We start from the raw sequence: 12,024 nt of genomic DNA, 5'->3' as shown, positions 1-12,024 counted from the left end.
CCTGCCTCTGCCTCCCGAGTGCTGGGATTAAAGGCGTGCGCCACCACGCCTGGCTTGCAGCTGAGCTCTTAAGGAAGACTTGACCACTAGGAGTTGAGCGCAGCCCTGAGTCTCACTCTCTGTGAGCTGTAAGGCTCATGGCAACAACCATAGGCTTGCACTGTGCCCTGTAGAAAGCAACCCTGTTTGCTAGTAGCAGTCACTCCCTGATTGGCATGGTCCCTAATCCTGGGCACTTTCAACCCATTTGTTCTCAACCATGGCTAAACACCAGCAAGAGTGGGCAACAGCACTAACGGGAACAAGGCAGCATGTGGGACCTAGAGAAAGCCTGACTATAGCAGGAGAGCGCCTCTGGGGATACATCCAGCTTTGTGGGTTTTTTTTTTTTGGGGGGGGGGGTTGCTATTCAGAGACTGCAAAAGTTAGGGAACCTGCTGGGAGCTCTTCATTACCCACTACCTCTGAGACCTCTGTGTGAGCATTGTTTCCTAAACAGAGTCTCCTGCTGGCATCCTGTTTGCACAAACCCCCTGCCCATAGACGTGTGTTAGAACTATCCCACGAGCCAGCACACATGGAGCCACACTCTGGGGCTCCGTACAAGCTCTCCACCAAGCCCCATCCCTAGACTCTACCCACTCAGCTTCCTCTGCCCACAGGTTGCAGAAAATTGTTCACCGAAACGATGGGACAGAGACTGTGTGCACAGAGAGAGATGGGTGGTGCCTCCCCAAGACCACAGATCACCTGAGGGACACCATGTCACTCATGATTCTACAGACCATCCGCTCTGAGAGGCCTGGTGAGAGCCACTTGTGCAGGGAAGCCTCACAGGTCTGACTAAAGCTGACCGGAAGCTCCAGAGGCCCTTATACTGTCCATGGTGGGAGGGAGGTCTGTGAGCCAGGCCTCAGCCGGGACACTGAACAGTGCAGACAAGAGGGAGGAGATGCTGCCTCCTAGTACAGGAAGGCCAGCTCTGCCCATCTCTCCCCTGGGGCGGTGTGGCCCATGGCTTCTTGCTCAAAGCCTGAGCTAGCTCCTGGGGGCACAGGAAAGTGAGGTACTTGCTAGGCAGGGGTCTCCGACCCAAGGGACCCGAGGAGCAATGCAAAGCTCTTGTAAAGGGCTCCTTCCGAGCTGGGTAGAGCAGGCTTCCTGGCTGTTTGGGGTATAGGCTTCACCTCTTGGGAGCCCAGCCAAGGCTTTGAAGCTTTTCTGGGAATTATGGTGTATGGCCCCTCACGGTGCATTGGGCCCCAGGCTGCTCCTGGTTCTCCCCAGAAAATGGGTTCAAACATGCCTACCAGGCTCCCCCCTGCCCATCCCCACCCTCATGCTCTCCTTCATGGCTGCATCATTGCTAGAGCTTGTCGCGGTGAAGGGACTCTAGGGCCGCCTGTGTTGGAACACGGCCTTCTTTCCTTCTGTACAGCTCTCTTCTCCAACACAGGTAAGGCTGATCGTGGGAAAGAGCAGCTGATGTTTGAGTCTGGAGAGGAGGAGGAGGAGGAAGAGGAGGAAGAGGAGGAGGAAGAGGAGGAGGAGTTCAAGCCCTCAGATGGGAGCGAGAACGAGATGGAGACAGAGATTCTGGATTACGTGTGAGGAAGTGCTGTTCCTAGGCAACCAGGTGAGAACAGCAGCTGTCCTCACAAAGAAGCCAGAGCAGGGTCATGGTATTGAGGACGGCCCTTGGCTCCTCCCCAGCCTGCTGCCCTAACAAGAGGCCCTGGCTCTGGCTGTGTCTTCTGCTTGGTGCTGTCTTCTGCCCTATTGCTGTGCAGGTGACCCAAGGTAGATGTGGAAAACCATGGCTCCCATCCTGGCAGGGCGTTGTGAATCTAGTGACAGAGAGGGCCTGAGGAGCTTGGCTAGCCAGGCCACCCTTTGGTTTGGGCACTGTCTGTCTGGGGTAGTAGCGTCGGTCCAAGCCAGCCCAGCCCTGATTATCCTGTGTATCAGTTTTCCTGGATGTCTCAACATGGGGGGTGGGGGGGTGTTAAAGTTGGGAGTGTTTCCTCCTGACTGGGGCTCTAGCACCTCATTTGTTCCTTCCCTCATTCAGGACATGCTGGTATGCCATGATGGGACAGTTGGGACAGGCCTGTGTCCCTACCCAGGGCAGTGAGATGAGGACACTGGGCATCCCCAGGCTGTGCTCAGCCTGGCTTCACCAAATGGACCTGAAAAGACCCCACCTCACAGCTTCCTTTTGTCCCTGCCAAGCGGGCATCTACAGAAGGTTCCTGGGTGCAACCCCCAGAGCAGCAACACCACTTCCTGAAGGGTGCTGCGCCAGAGATGGGCTGTTGCCTTGTGTCTGTGTAGCTCTGTGTCTTGAACAGCCTGGCGCACACAGTCAGGTCACAGCAATTCCAAAGCCAGATGCCTCAGCCAGTCCTCCTGAGATTGAAGACCCATTGTTTGATTTGGCCCAAGTGGGCACTCCTGGGAACTTTGAGCCTTGGAGGGAATCAAACAGACAGACCCTGTGTCCCCTGCTGCTGACAGACCCTGTGTCCCCTGCTGACCCTGCTTCCTGCTGCTTCAAAGAATGCTCAGCCCTGAGGCAGGAAGTAGCTCTTCCCAAAAGGCTAGCCAGCCTTGCCTGTCCCCACAGGACTTCTTGCATGGTGGCTGTCAGGCTGGGAGCTTCCCCACTTCTAGTGGCTGCTCTTGGGGAGGAGACCTGGGTTCTGACCCCATCTACCCAGGAACGCTTTGACTCTGAATCTGAGGAGGGTTCTGAGTGAGGGCCCCATGGCCTCTGGAGGCCTCACTTACACAGAGCCCAGGGCAATGCCCGTTCCTGCCATAGGTTGGACAGACTAGAAGGACTTCCTGAAGTCTAGCCACACTTGGCAAAGTATTGTTTTTCTTCTGAATTCCCATGTAAATAAAACTGCTTTTGGTAAAATAAATATAAAACTCCTTCAGACGCCAGCACTGGCGTTTGATGCCCTGGTTACCCGGCATGTGACATCACATCACTGAGTCTTGTTGCATATTGCGCCCTGTATTGATTTGTTTTCGATTTGTGTTTTGCTGGTGTGTTTGCGAAAAGGCCACTTGTCTCCATAGAACGACAGCTCTTTGTGGCACTTGCTAGCCAAGATTCTCGAGAAGTGGAAGCTAGCATTTATTATAAGCAATTGGCTCACAGTTAAGGTCCAGGCCCACAGTCTTCAGGGAATGGTATAGCGTGGAGATTCAGAGAAGGGCTGCAGTGGAATGCACCCTGCTGGCTGCATACTCCCACCCTGCTGCCTACAGCCCTGCAGCAGGCTGTGCAGGAAGCACCCCCACCTGGAGGTGGGTCAGCACCCACTGACTTCAACAACATTTAATCAAAAAGCAAAACACCCCTGATACCTGAGCAAATGTTTTAGAGGTTGTTGTTGGGTGGTTTTTTGTTTGTTTCTTTTGAGACAGGCTCTCTGTGCCCTGGAACTCACTGTGTGGACCAGGCTTATGTTGAACCCATAAAGATCCTCTTGCCTCTGCCTCCTGAGTTCTGGGATTGAAGATGTGCACCACCATGTCCACTCTGGCCTAATAACTGGGTACCATATTGGTCAGGTTAATACATGAAGCTGACCACCATCCTCAACACGATTCCTAGTGATTTCTAGTCCCTTCCAGCACCCCCCCACCCCTACCCTGGCCTCTGAAGGCACCTGTACCCGTGTACATACTCCAGCAACATACATGTACACACAGTTGATAAACCAAGTACATGACAAAGTTGTGAGACTGCTTAGGTCATCTCAGCCTCTGCTCTTTGTCCTTGGGGTGAGTTCTGCAGGCTGGTGTCTGAAGGAAACTGCTCACCCAGGCCGCTCACTGACCCACGCTGGGCCCACTGCATCCTTTAAGCTGTCTCCTGGGAACTGCAGACCCTGCCCTTGCCATGCCAAGCACTGGCAGCAACAGGCCTGGCCTGGGTTGTGGTGGCAATTCTGCTTTATGTGTTATCAAGGTTGGTGGGGTTTGTTTCTTAGGAAACATTTTCTCTTGAACCCATTCACCTGCCCCTCCTCAAACCCAAACCCCTTTAAAATCCCTCGCCTATGTCCCGGTGTATTTGTGTTGGTGGGGTTAGTCGTCTTTGTGGTCCCTCCGTCAGTCTGCTTTGCTGCCTTCTGCCCAGCCTTTGAGGAGATTGTAGGCTCTGAGCACCTGGCTGTGGCCCTGGAATCAAATTTATCCAGTGTCAGCAGCAGGCCAGCTGTGTGACAGAGATGTAGCCTTGTGGGTGTGTCACTGCAGAGTCACTCCATTGCTGGGGAGTGGACCTGGGGGCTCTCCTTGACCAAGCGGGGTACAGAGTAGCCACTTGTGTGCCCATGGCCCCCTGCCTTGTCTCAAGCCAGCACTCCCCAGTACAGAACTGCCTTTAGCTCTGGCTCTCAGAATCAACACCCAATGTGTTTCCTGCTACCCCACCTCTATTGTGTCCCGGCTTCCTCCTGCCCCCACCCCCCACTGCTCACCTGCACACCTACTGTGCACCATGGAGACCTGCACACTGGATTGGGCAGAGCACATGGACACACTAGTGGACGTAGATCTGTACCCCCCACCCCCATGTTCTGGCACAAGTGGAGCTATGATCTGAGCCGGGGAGTTGGGTTCCCAGAGGGGAGGGGCTACTGGCCTGGGAAGACTTGGCTATGCCTGACTAGCTGTGGTGCCTTCCGGGTGTCTATCATAAGAAGCCATTCCAAGGCAGCTGAACACCTCAAAGGGAGCCTCTTCAGACTTGGTTTATGATCCGGTGCCAGGATAACCTTTCCCCGGTAGCTAAGGGACACATCCCTAAGATGGTGGCCTATTCTCTGATGACCTCTTACTGGCCTTCACCTCCAGGCCCAGTTCTTTCTCCCTCCCTCCGTCATTCTGTCCTCCATCCCTTCCAGGCTTCGTCTCTTTCTGCCTGGCGTTCCCAGGGAGCCCCATCCACCCCTGGTGAGACACAGACATGAAACATTACCCTTTCTCTAAAGGTGCCACCAAGCCCTGGTAAGTGAGCCATGCCAGGTTTTGCTCAGGGAGCTCCCCTTCCATCTGTGCCACTATGTCCTCCCCTGCCAGGACAGCCTGCACTACCCCATACCTTAGTGCATTACTTGGGCTCTCTCTCTGAGTTACCAAGGATCAGCCACACCAGTGCCCAGTAGCATGCAGCCACCTTTGGCTCAGGAGTCCTTCATAGATTCCCCACTGAGGTAAGGGGCATTCAGTACCTCAAGATGAAGGCCACCCATTTTTCTGAAGGTGACACTAACCGAACCCTGATAGAACAATGCAGAGCACCCAGCCAGAGTTGGCCCTGGGAGGCACCCCCTCCACAACATCCATGCCACCTGCCTCTGCTCCCAGGTGGGCAGTAACTCACACAGGTGCACTGTGGGCACCACTCCGGGTGCTCAGGGCCAGCCTGACCTGGGAAAAAATGGCCATCCCACACCTGTGTGTCTGTGTATACATGGTATGCACACACATGACCTTGGCCCCAGCCCCATAAAAATGAGAAGAGGAGAGAAGGCTGCCTAGAGGCAGACACTCACCATGGGGCGCCTGGAGGTTCTGGTTCTTGGCCTCACCTGCTGCTTGGCAGTGGCTTGTGCTGCAAAGGTAAGCCAGAGCCCTACAAGGGACTACAGCCCTCTGTCATTCACTAAGATCTGGGAACTGGGACAGAGCCTGGAGGGTGGGAGACAAGAGTACAGAAAGTCACGAAGAGGCCAGCGAGCCCACTAGCACTCCAAGCTCTGGCCCTGCCTGAGACACCCAGTTTGTCTTGTTCACATGAAGCCCAGTGCAATATGCAAAACTGCACTGGAATCTCACATCAGGAGCAGTTTTACGTAAGAATGTCCCATACACTATTTGAAATATTGGACGTCCCATGCACTGTTTGAAAGATTTATACTAAAAGCCCACTAGTGCTCTGTGGTTTCAGGTATGCCTAAGTCTGGCAAGCCTCCCCACAGACCCTGGCTTTTCTTTTTCTAGAGCCCCCCCCCCCCAACAGAGAAGCAGCTTGCCTGACATTACACAGCAACCACATCCTGTTCTTAAATAGGAACCTGAAATGTCTTTTCCAAATCAGGGCTCTGGCTCCCAAGTGCCCTCCATTTCCTGCTTCTTCTGAGAAGGGGTGAGACCTACCCAATGTGTGCCCTGAGGTGGCTGCACCAGCTCTTCTGGGGCGCCTGTAACATCTGCCCTTTAACCACCCTTCTTGGTGGGAGTGTGAGGACGAGTCACAGAAAGCTCAACAAATGCAGGAAGATGGCATAGGTCCCTGCACAAGGGCCCCAGCAACTCACTCAAACTCTGCAGCTTTAGTTCTCCAGTCCATGTCTTGTTTTCTTGGACCCTGGAGACCGTCCTCCCCCTCCTGGAGCCTGGGAGTTGTAGTTCAGTCCAGGGCTCCTGCCATGGGAAGGAAGTTGTTTTCTTTCTTGGAAGAAAGTGTCCCCCTACTGCCCCACTGCCAGCACACCATTCTGCCACTGGCCAGGATCATTGCATCTGGCCCAGTCCAGGGCACTCAAGTCAACCACTACCGTACAGACACACTTCTGAGAGGTAGCGTCACACACGCATGCACACCTAAGCTGGCTTCCTGATTCCTCCCAGTAACCAAGAACCTTAGATGCCCCAATAATCTGTGTAGTCTCCCTGGCTCTTCTCTTCAGTTTCCTTATCTAGTATAGTAGGGGGTCCATCAGCCTGGACTTAGAGGGCTTCTGGATGCCAGCTTGGGCCTGCAGATACAGGCCACCTACTTCCCCCTACCTGAAACCTTGCACAGAGGAGAAGCAGGAGGCCATCCTATCAACCACTGCCAAGTAAGCAGAGCTGCTCCTGCATGTGTCCTGGACTGATGCAGGCAGGACAGGAAGGGACATGCCCTGCACAGAGGTTAAACAGCCTCGGCTCAACAAAACAACTTGCGGTGGAAAAGCCCCTGTACTTCAGTTTGCGGGGATAGTGGGCAGATAAAGACCCGACTCCAGGCCTCTGGTTGAGCTAGACATCAAATAGCAGTACTGATTGGCCCTGTGAAGACCCGGACATGGGGCCTGGACATGGGGCCACCATGCCCATCTAGGAAGGCAGTGGGGAGAGGTGGGGGAAGGAGAGAAGGATCTTGGGAACCTATGGCTATGTTAGAAACCTTCTGGAAGCACTGAGCATCCACCACTGCCTGTAGTTGGACAGGCCTTCCCTCTGACAGCCATCAAGCCTTAGGGGAAGGTGCTGTGGCCCATGTTACCTATGGGGAAATTGAAGCCCCAGGTCTTAGCCGAGATCTAGACTGTCATTCCAGCTTAGCAGACGCGGGCGGAAGTGGCCTCAGATACCTGAAGGAGGATGTGCCAGGGTCTGGGAGGAAAGGGCATCAGCCCCTCCAGCACTTGGCAGAGGACCTGCTGGCACCCTGGAGCCCACTCAGCCAGCCACTCTGGCTAGTCATGCAGAAGCCCATCTGACCCTGCCCTGTCCCACCTACAGTTGGGTGCTGTGTACACAGAAGGCGGTTTCGTGGAGGGCGTCAACAAGAAGCTCAGTCTCTTGGGTGGTGACTCTGTTGACATCTTCAAGGGCATCCCCTTTGCCACCGCCAAGACCCTGGAGAATCCTCAGCGTCACCCTGGCTGGCAAGGTGGGTGCTGGGTGCTGAGTGCTAGGTGCTGGGTGCTGGGCCAGCCCTGGCTGGTTGGTTCTCTTTACACCCTTCTCTCACTGTAGGGACGCTGAAGGCTAAGGACTTCAAGAAACGATGCCTACAGGTCACCATCACCCAGGACGACACCTTTGGGCAAGAAGACTGCCTCTACCTCAATATCTGGGTCCCCCAGGGCAGGAAGCAGGGTATGGATCCCAGTTTCCCAGAGAATCCCACCCCACCCCCACCCAGAACTCCAAGCCCTGGTCTGGGTTCCATTTGGTGTCGTCAAGCTCTACAGCCCTGAAATCAGCACTGAGGCGAGGAGGGGGTGCCCACCGCTGATCCTCACAGCCCTGCCTGAGCACCTGCTCCAACAGGGTTACTGAGCTGTCTGGGGAGAGGGTCTGTTGGTGTCTGAGGTCCCTGTCTGCCCCTTTCAGTGTCCCAAAACCTGCCTGTGATGGTCTGGATCTATGGAGGTGCCTTCCTCATGGGATCTAGCCAGGGGGCCAATGTTCTCAAAAACTACCTGTATGATGGGGAGGAGCTCGCCACTCGGGGCAACGTCATTGTGGTCACCTTCAACTACCGTCTTGGAGCCTTGGGCTTCCTTAGCACTGGGGATGCTAACCTTCCAGGTATGTTGGCGCCTCTGACTGTAAGAGCAGGAATAGTGAATGCGCAGGACCCTGTGGACTCTGAGCCCAGCAGAGAGATGCACTTCAGAAGCCTCTAACTCAACAGCTGAGGGAGCTAAACTATGGGACAGGGGAGCCTGAGGCAGCCACCGGGAAGTGAGAGAGGCCAAGAGACAGACAGATGGCAGAGATTCAAGTTGAGCCCTGAAGACCAATAGGAAAGATGCCGAAGGAAAGACAGACAGGAGGAGGAAGCGTGCAGGATGGAGTCGGGCCCAGCCACTGGTGGCTGTGCCTCCCATGCCTCCCACCTTCCTGACCTACCCCCTAGCCCCCGCTGCTACTCCCCTTTAAGCTCAGCCTCCTGAAGATCCACCATTTGCCCTCCTGGGGACGGGCACATTGACTCTATTAATCTCTAGTTCACCAATCTCTAACCTTCTCCAGCTTTAGTTGAGGGCCCTCCTGATGAAGGCTCTCCCCTCACCCTCAGGTAACTTTGGTCTTCGAGATCAGCACATGGCTATCGCCTGGGTGAAGAGGAACATTGCAGCCTTTGGGGGAGACCCTGATAACATCACCATCTTTGGGGAATCTGCTGGAGGTGCCAGTGTCTCTCTGCAGGTCTGGTGCCCTCTTGTGTGGAGGGGTCTGGCCCCAAGGTTAAGGGAGGGATCCAATGGGGCCTAGGATAATGGCCAGAGCAGGGTGTGGCTGGGAGCCCTGGGCCCAGGTGCAGCCTGTTGACAGAACTTCCGGGTGTTGCAGACCCTCTCCCCATACAACAAGGGTCTCATCCGGCGAGCCATCAGTCAGAGTGGTGTGGCACTGAGCCCCTGGGTCATCCAGAAGAACCCACTTTTCTGGGCCAAAAAGGTGAGCACAGCAGGGCAGGAGTAGGTAGCGGGAGGAGGGGGGGACCTTTTCCATCCCAGTGCTGCCCTGGACCTTCTGTTTGCCCTCAGTCGTTCTAAACCTTGACGCTGGCCTTCTCTAACCTCCTGCCTCTGCCTTTCCCTAGGCTGCTAAGAAGGTGGGATGCCCCACAGAGGATACTGGCAAGATGGCTGCGTGTTTGAAGATCACAGATCCTCGGGCCTTGACACTGGCCTACAAGGTGCCCTTGAAAAAACAGGAGTGTGAGTAGTGTTCCTGGGTGGGAGGCATGTAGGGCGGGTGAGGAAGGCCATTGGGGGACAAGGCTGAGTTCCTGAAGAAGACGGACAGGTGCCACACTGGGCCTGTCTCTACCCCTTAGCAGGCCCCGATAGTAAAGAGATGTCTTCCAGTACTCCAGGGACTTCTAAGAAGCCATACATGGCCAGGTGCACACCTTTAATCCCAGCATTCATGAGGCAGAAACAGGCAGATCTCTGTGGGTTCAAAGCTCGCCTGGTCTACTTAGTGAGGGGCCAGCCAGAGCTACATAGTGAGACTGTCTTTTTTAAAAAAGGAAAGAAAAGCCGGTAGGTGGCACACGCCTTTAATCCCAGCACTCGGGAGGCAGAGGCAGGCGGATTTCTGAGTTCGAGGCCAGCCTGGTCTACAAAGTGAGTTCCAGGACAGCCAGCGCTACACAGAGAAACCCTGTCTCGGAAAAACCAAAAAAAAAAAAAAAAAAAGAAGAAGAAGAAGAAGAAAAAGAAAGAAAGAAAGAAAGAAAGAAAGAAAGAAAGAAGGAAGGAAGGAAGGAAGGAAGGAAAGAAAGAAAGAAAGAAAGAAAGAAAGAAAGAAAGAAAGAAAGAAAGAAAGGAGGGAGGGAGGGAGGGAGGGAGGGAGGGAGGGAGGGAGGAACGGACGGATGGAGGGAGGGAGGGAGGGAGGGAAGGAGGGACAGAGAGAAGCCAAACATGAGTCCCCGACAGCAGAAACCCATACACAGTTTCAGGGAGATGTGTAGACCCAGCCCCAGGGCCTCTCTGCTGGATGGTAACTCTTAAGCTTCCTTGTAAATGTGGCAATCATTTGTAAATTTCCAAATATTTGGTTCCCCCAGCTGGAGCTGCCACCAGCAAACATGTAGAACCAGCCGCTGCTTAGGATATTGGAGTTCTTCTTTGCTTACCCTTCCAAAGCAAATCTAGCAGTCTGAGTGTTTACGCCTTCCATCTTTCTTCTTTCTGTGCCACAGATCAAACCCACAGCCTGTGCATGATCTGTGCGCGATAGGTAGGCACTTTACCTCTGAGAACCTCTGCCATGCAAACAGATTATTTTATTTGGAGAACCGCTGAAGAAAGCCTGGCTGTGCTGGGCTGAAGGAAGGCCAGGGTCTCTGCCTGCTGAGCACAGACCAGCTGGCAAGCCTGGAAGGCAGGCAGGCCTCACCCACGGCAGCCAGCAGGCCACCTCATCCCTGGTGGAGGTGTGACAAGGAAAGGGAGTGCACAGGGATGCTCAGGCAGACCAGACAGCCATGGTCTATGGAGCAGTGGACTCTTCATGTGCTCATTAGACAGTCTGCGAATGCTTTAGCCTGGCATACCCAGAGGGGTGCCACACTGTTCAGCATGCCACATACAGGGCAGTCACCCCTATCACTAGCTGACTGTGGCCAAAGGTCCCTGGGGCTAGGGTTGAGGGACCTGGGTCTGGTCAGAAAAGGAAAGAGGTACAAAAGGAAAGGAAAGGTTAGTACGAAAGCCCAGGAGGAAGAAGAGGCAGGCACACGAAGGTGTAAGCAGCTGTCGGCTCTCCCACCCAGACCCCCTTGTGCACTACCTGGCCTTCACCCCTGTCATCGATGGTGACTTCATTCCTGATGATCCCATCAACCTGTACAACAACACTGCTGACATTGACTACTTAGCGGGTATTAACAACATGGACGGCCACATATTTGCTACCATCGACGTGCCCGCCGTCGACAAGACCAAGCAGGATGTCACAGAGTGAGTGGGGAGGGGGTGAGAGGGAGAGAGGTGGTTGCTGTGTTGGGGAGAGCACAGGCAGACATGCTCAGTCCAGCACGTTTTATTGTCCCCATGCAGGGAGGACTTGTACAGGCTAGTCAGTGGATACACTGTCGCCAAGGGGCTGAAGGGGGCCCAAGCCACCTTTGACATCTATACTGAGTCCTGGGCCCAGGACCCGTCCCAGGAGGACATGAAGAAGACAGTGGTGGCCTTAGAGACTGACGTACTCTTCCTGATCCCCACGGAGATGGCGCTGGCCCAGCACAGAGCCCATGCCAAGTGAGGTTCTGGGAAGGGGTTGGCCCGGGAGGCTCATGAGAGGACTGCCTGGTGCTCTTGGTTCACTAAACAATGAATGTAGCTCTGGGCTTCCCATCAGGCAAGGTTAAAAGTATAATAGAAACATACAGCTTGTTTAATCATGTGAGAAATATGAGTTTTGGTGGAAAACAAATGATCCTTGACCTTGGATTATGGGAAGAAGGAGGTTTCTGAATACTGTAAGGTGGAGACACAAACATTGGATGTGGGCTACGGCCTTTCTTTCCCTTATTATCAAGAACTCCAGTTCACAGCTGGGCATCGTGGCACACACTTTTTTTTTTCTTCAAAGATTTATTTATTGTATTTATATGAGTACACTGTAGCTGTCAGACACACCAGAAGAGGGCATCAGATCCCATTACAGATGGCTGTGAGCCACCATGTGGTTGCTGGGAATTGAACTCAGGACCTCTGGAAGAGCAGTCAGTGCTCTTAACTTCTGAGTCATCTCTCCCAC

At 54.2% G+C, this 12,024-nt stretch overlaps 2 protein-coding genes across 6 annotated transcripts in view; both read left to right on the top strand.

Moving 5' to 3' along the window:
* Positions 1-3,028, top strand: part of Gtf3c5 (general transcription factor IIIC subunit 5) — a 21,008-nt gene extending 17,980 nt beyond the window's left edge. For 2 of the 4 annotated variants that reach the window (XM_029536995.1, XM_029536996.1), the window contains exons 9-11: positions 663-805; positions 1,439-1,636; positions 2,072-3,026. In XM_029536995.1, coding sequence (XP_029392855.1) covers positions 663-805; positions 1,439-1,611 — 316 coding nt within the window. In that variant the 3' untranslated portion in view covers positions 1,612-1,636; positions 2,072-3,026. Of the gene's footprint in view, positions 1-662; positions 806-1,438; positions 1,637-2,071 lie in introns of all 4 variants that reach the window. The other 2 variants (XM_021193710.2, XM_021193709.2) reach the window with 2 other exon arrangements.
* A 2,509-nt stretch (positions 3,029-5,537) lies between these two features.
* Cel (carboxyl ester lipase) overlaps positions 5,538-12,024 on the top strand; it is a 7,927-nt gene continuing 1,440 nt past the window's right edge. Inside the window, exons 1-9 of one of the 2 annotated variants that reach the window (XM_021194460.1) lie at positions 5,538-5,643; positions 7,534-7,684; positions 7,771-7,893; positions 8,131-8,328; positions 8,822-8,952; positions 9,097-9,204; positions 9,350-9,467; positions 11,033-11,219; positions 11,319-11,522. In XM_021194460.1, the coding sequence (XP_021050119.1) occupies positions 5,578-5,643; positions 7,534-7,684; positions 7,771-7,893; positions 8,131-8,328; positions 8,822-8,952; positions 9,097-9,204; positions 9,350-9,467; positions 11,033-11,219; positions 11,319-11,522 (1,286 nt within the window). In that variant the 5' untranslated portion in view covers positions 5,538-5,577. The remainder of the gene's footprint in view (positions 5,644-7,533; positions 7,685-7,770; positions 7,894-8,130; positions 8,329-8,821; positions 8,953-9,096; positions 9,205-9,349; positions 9,468-11,032; positions 11,220-11,318; positions 11,523-12,024) is intronic. The other variant, XM_021194459.1, reaches the window with a different exon arrangement.

The sequence above is a fragment of the Mus pahari genome, chromosome 3 (genome assembly GCF_900095145.1).
Source record: "Mus pahari chromosome 3, PAHARI_EIJ_v1.1, whole genome shotgun sequence".
Taxonomy (NCBI): Eukaryota; Metazoa; Chordata; class Mammalia; order Rodentia; family Muridae; genus Mus; species Mus pahari.
The sequence above is the reverse complement of the archived record's forward strand: the minus strand, read 5'-3'. Positions and strand labels throughout refer to the sequence as shown.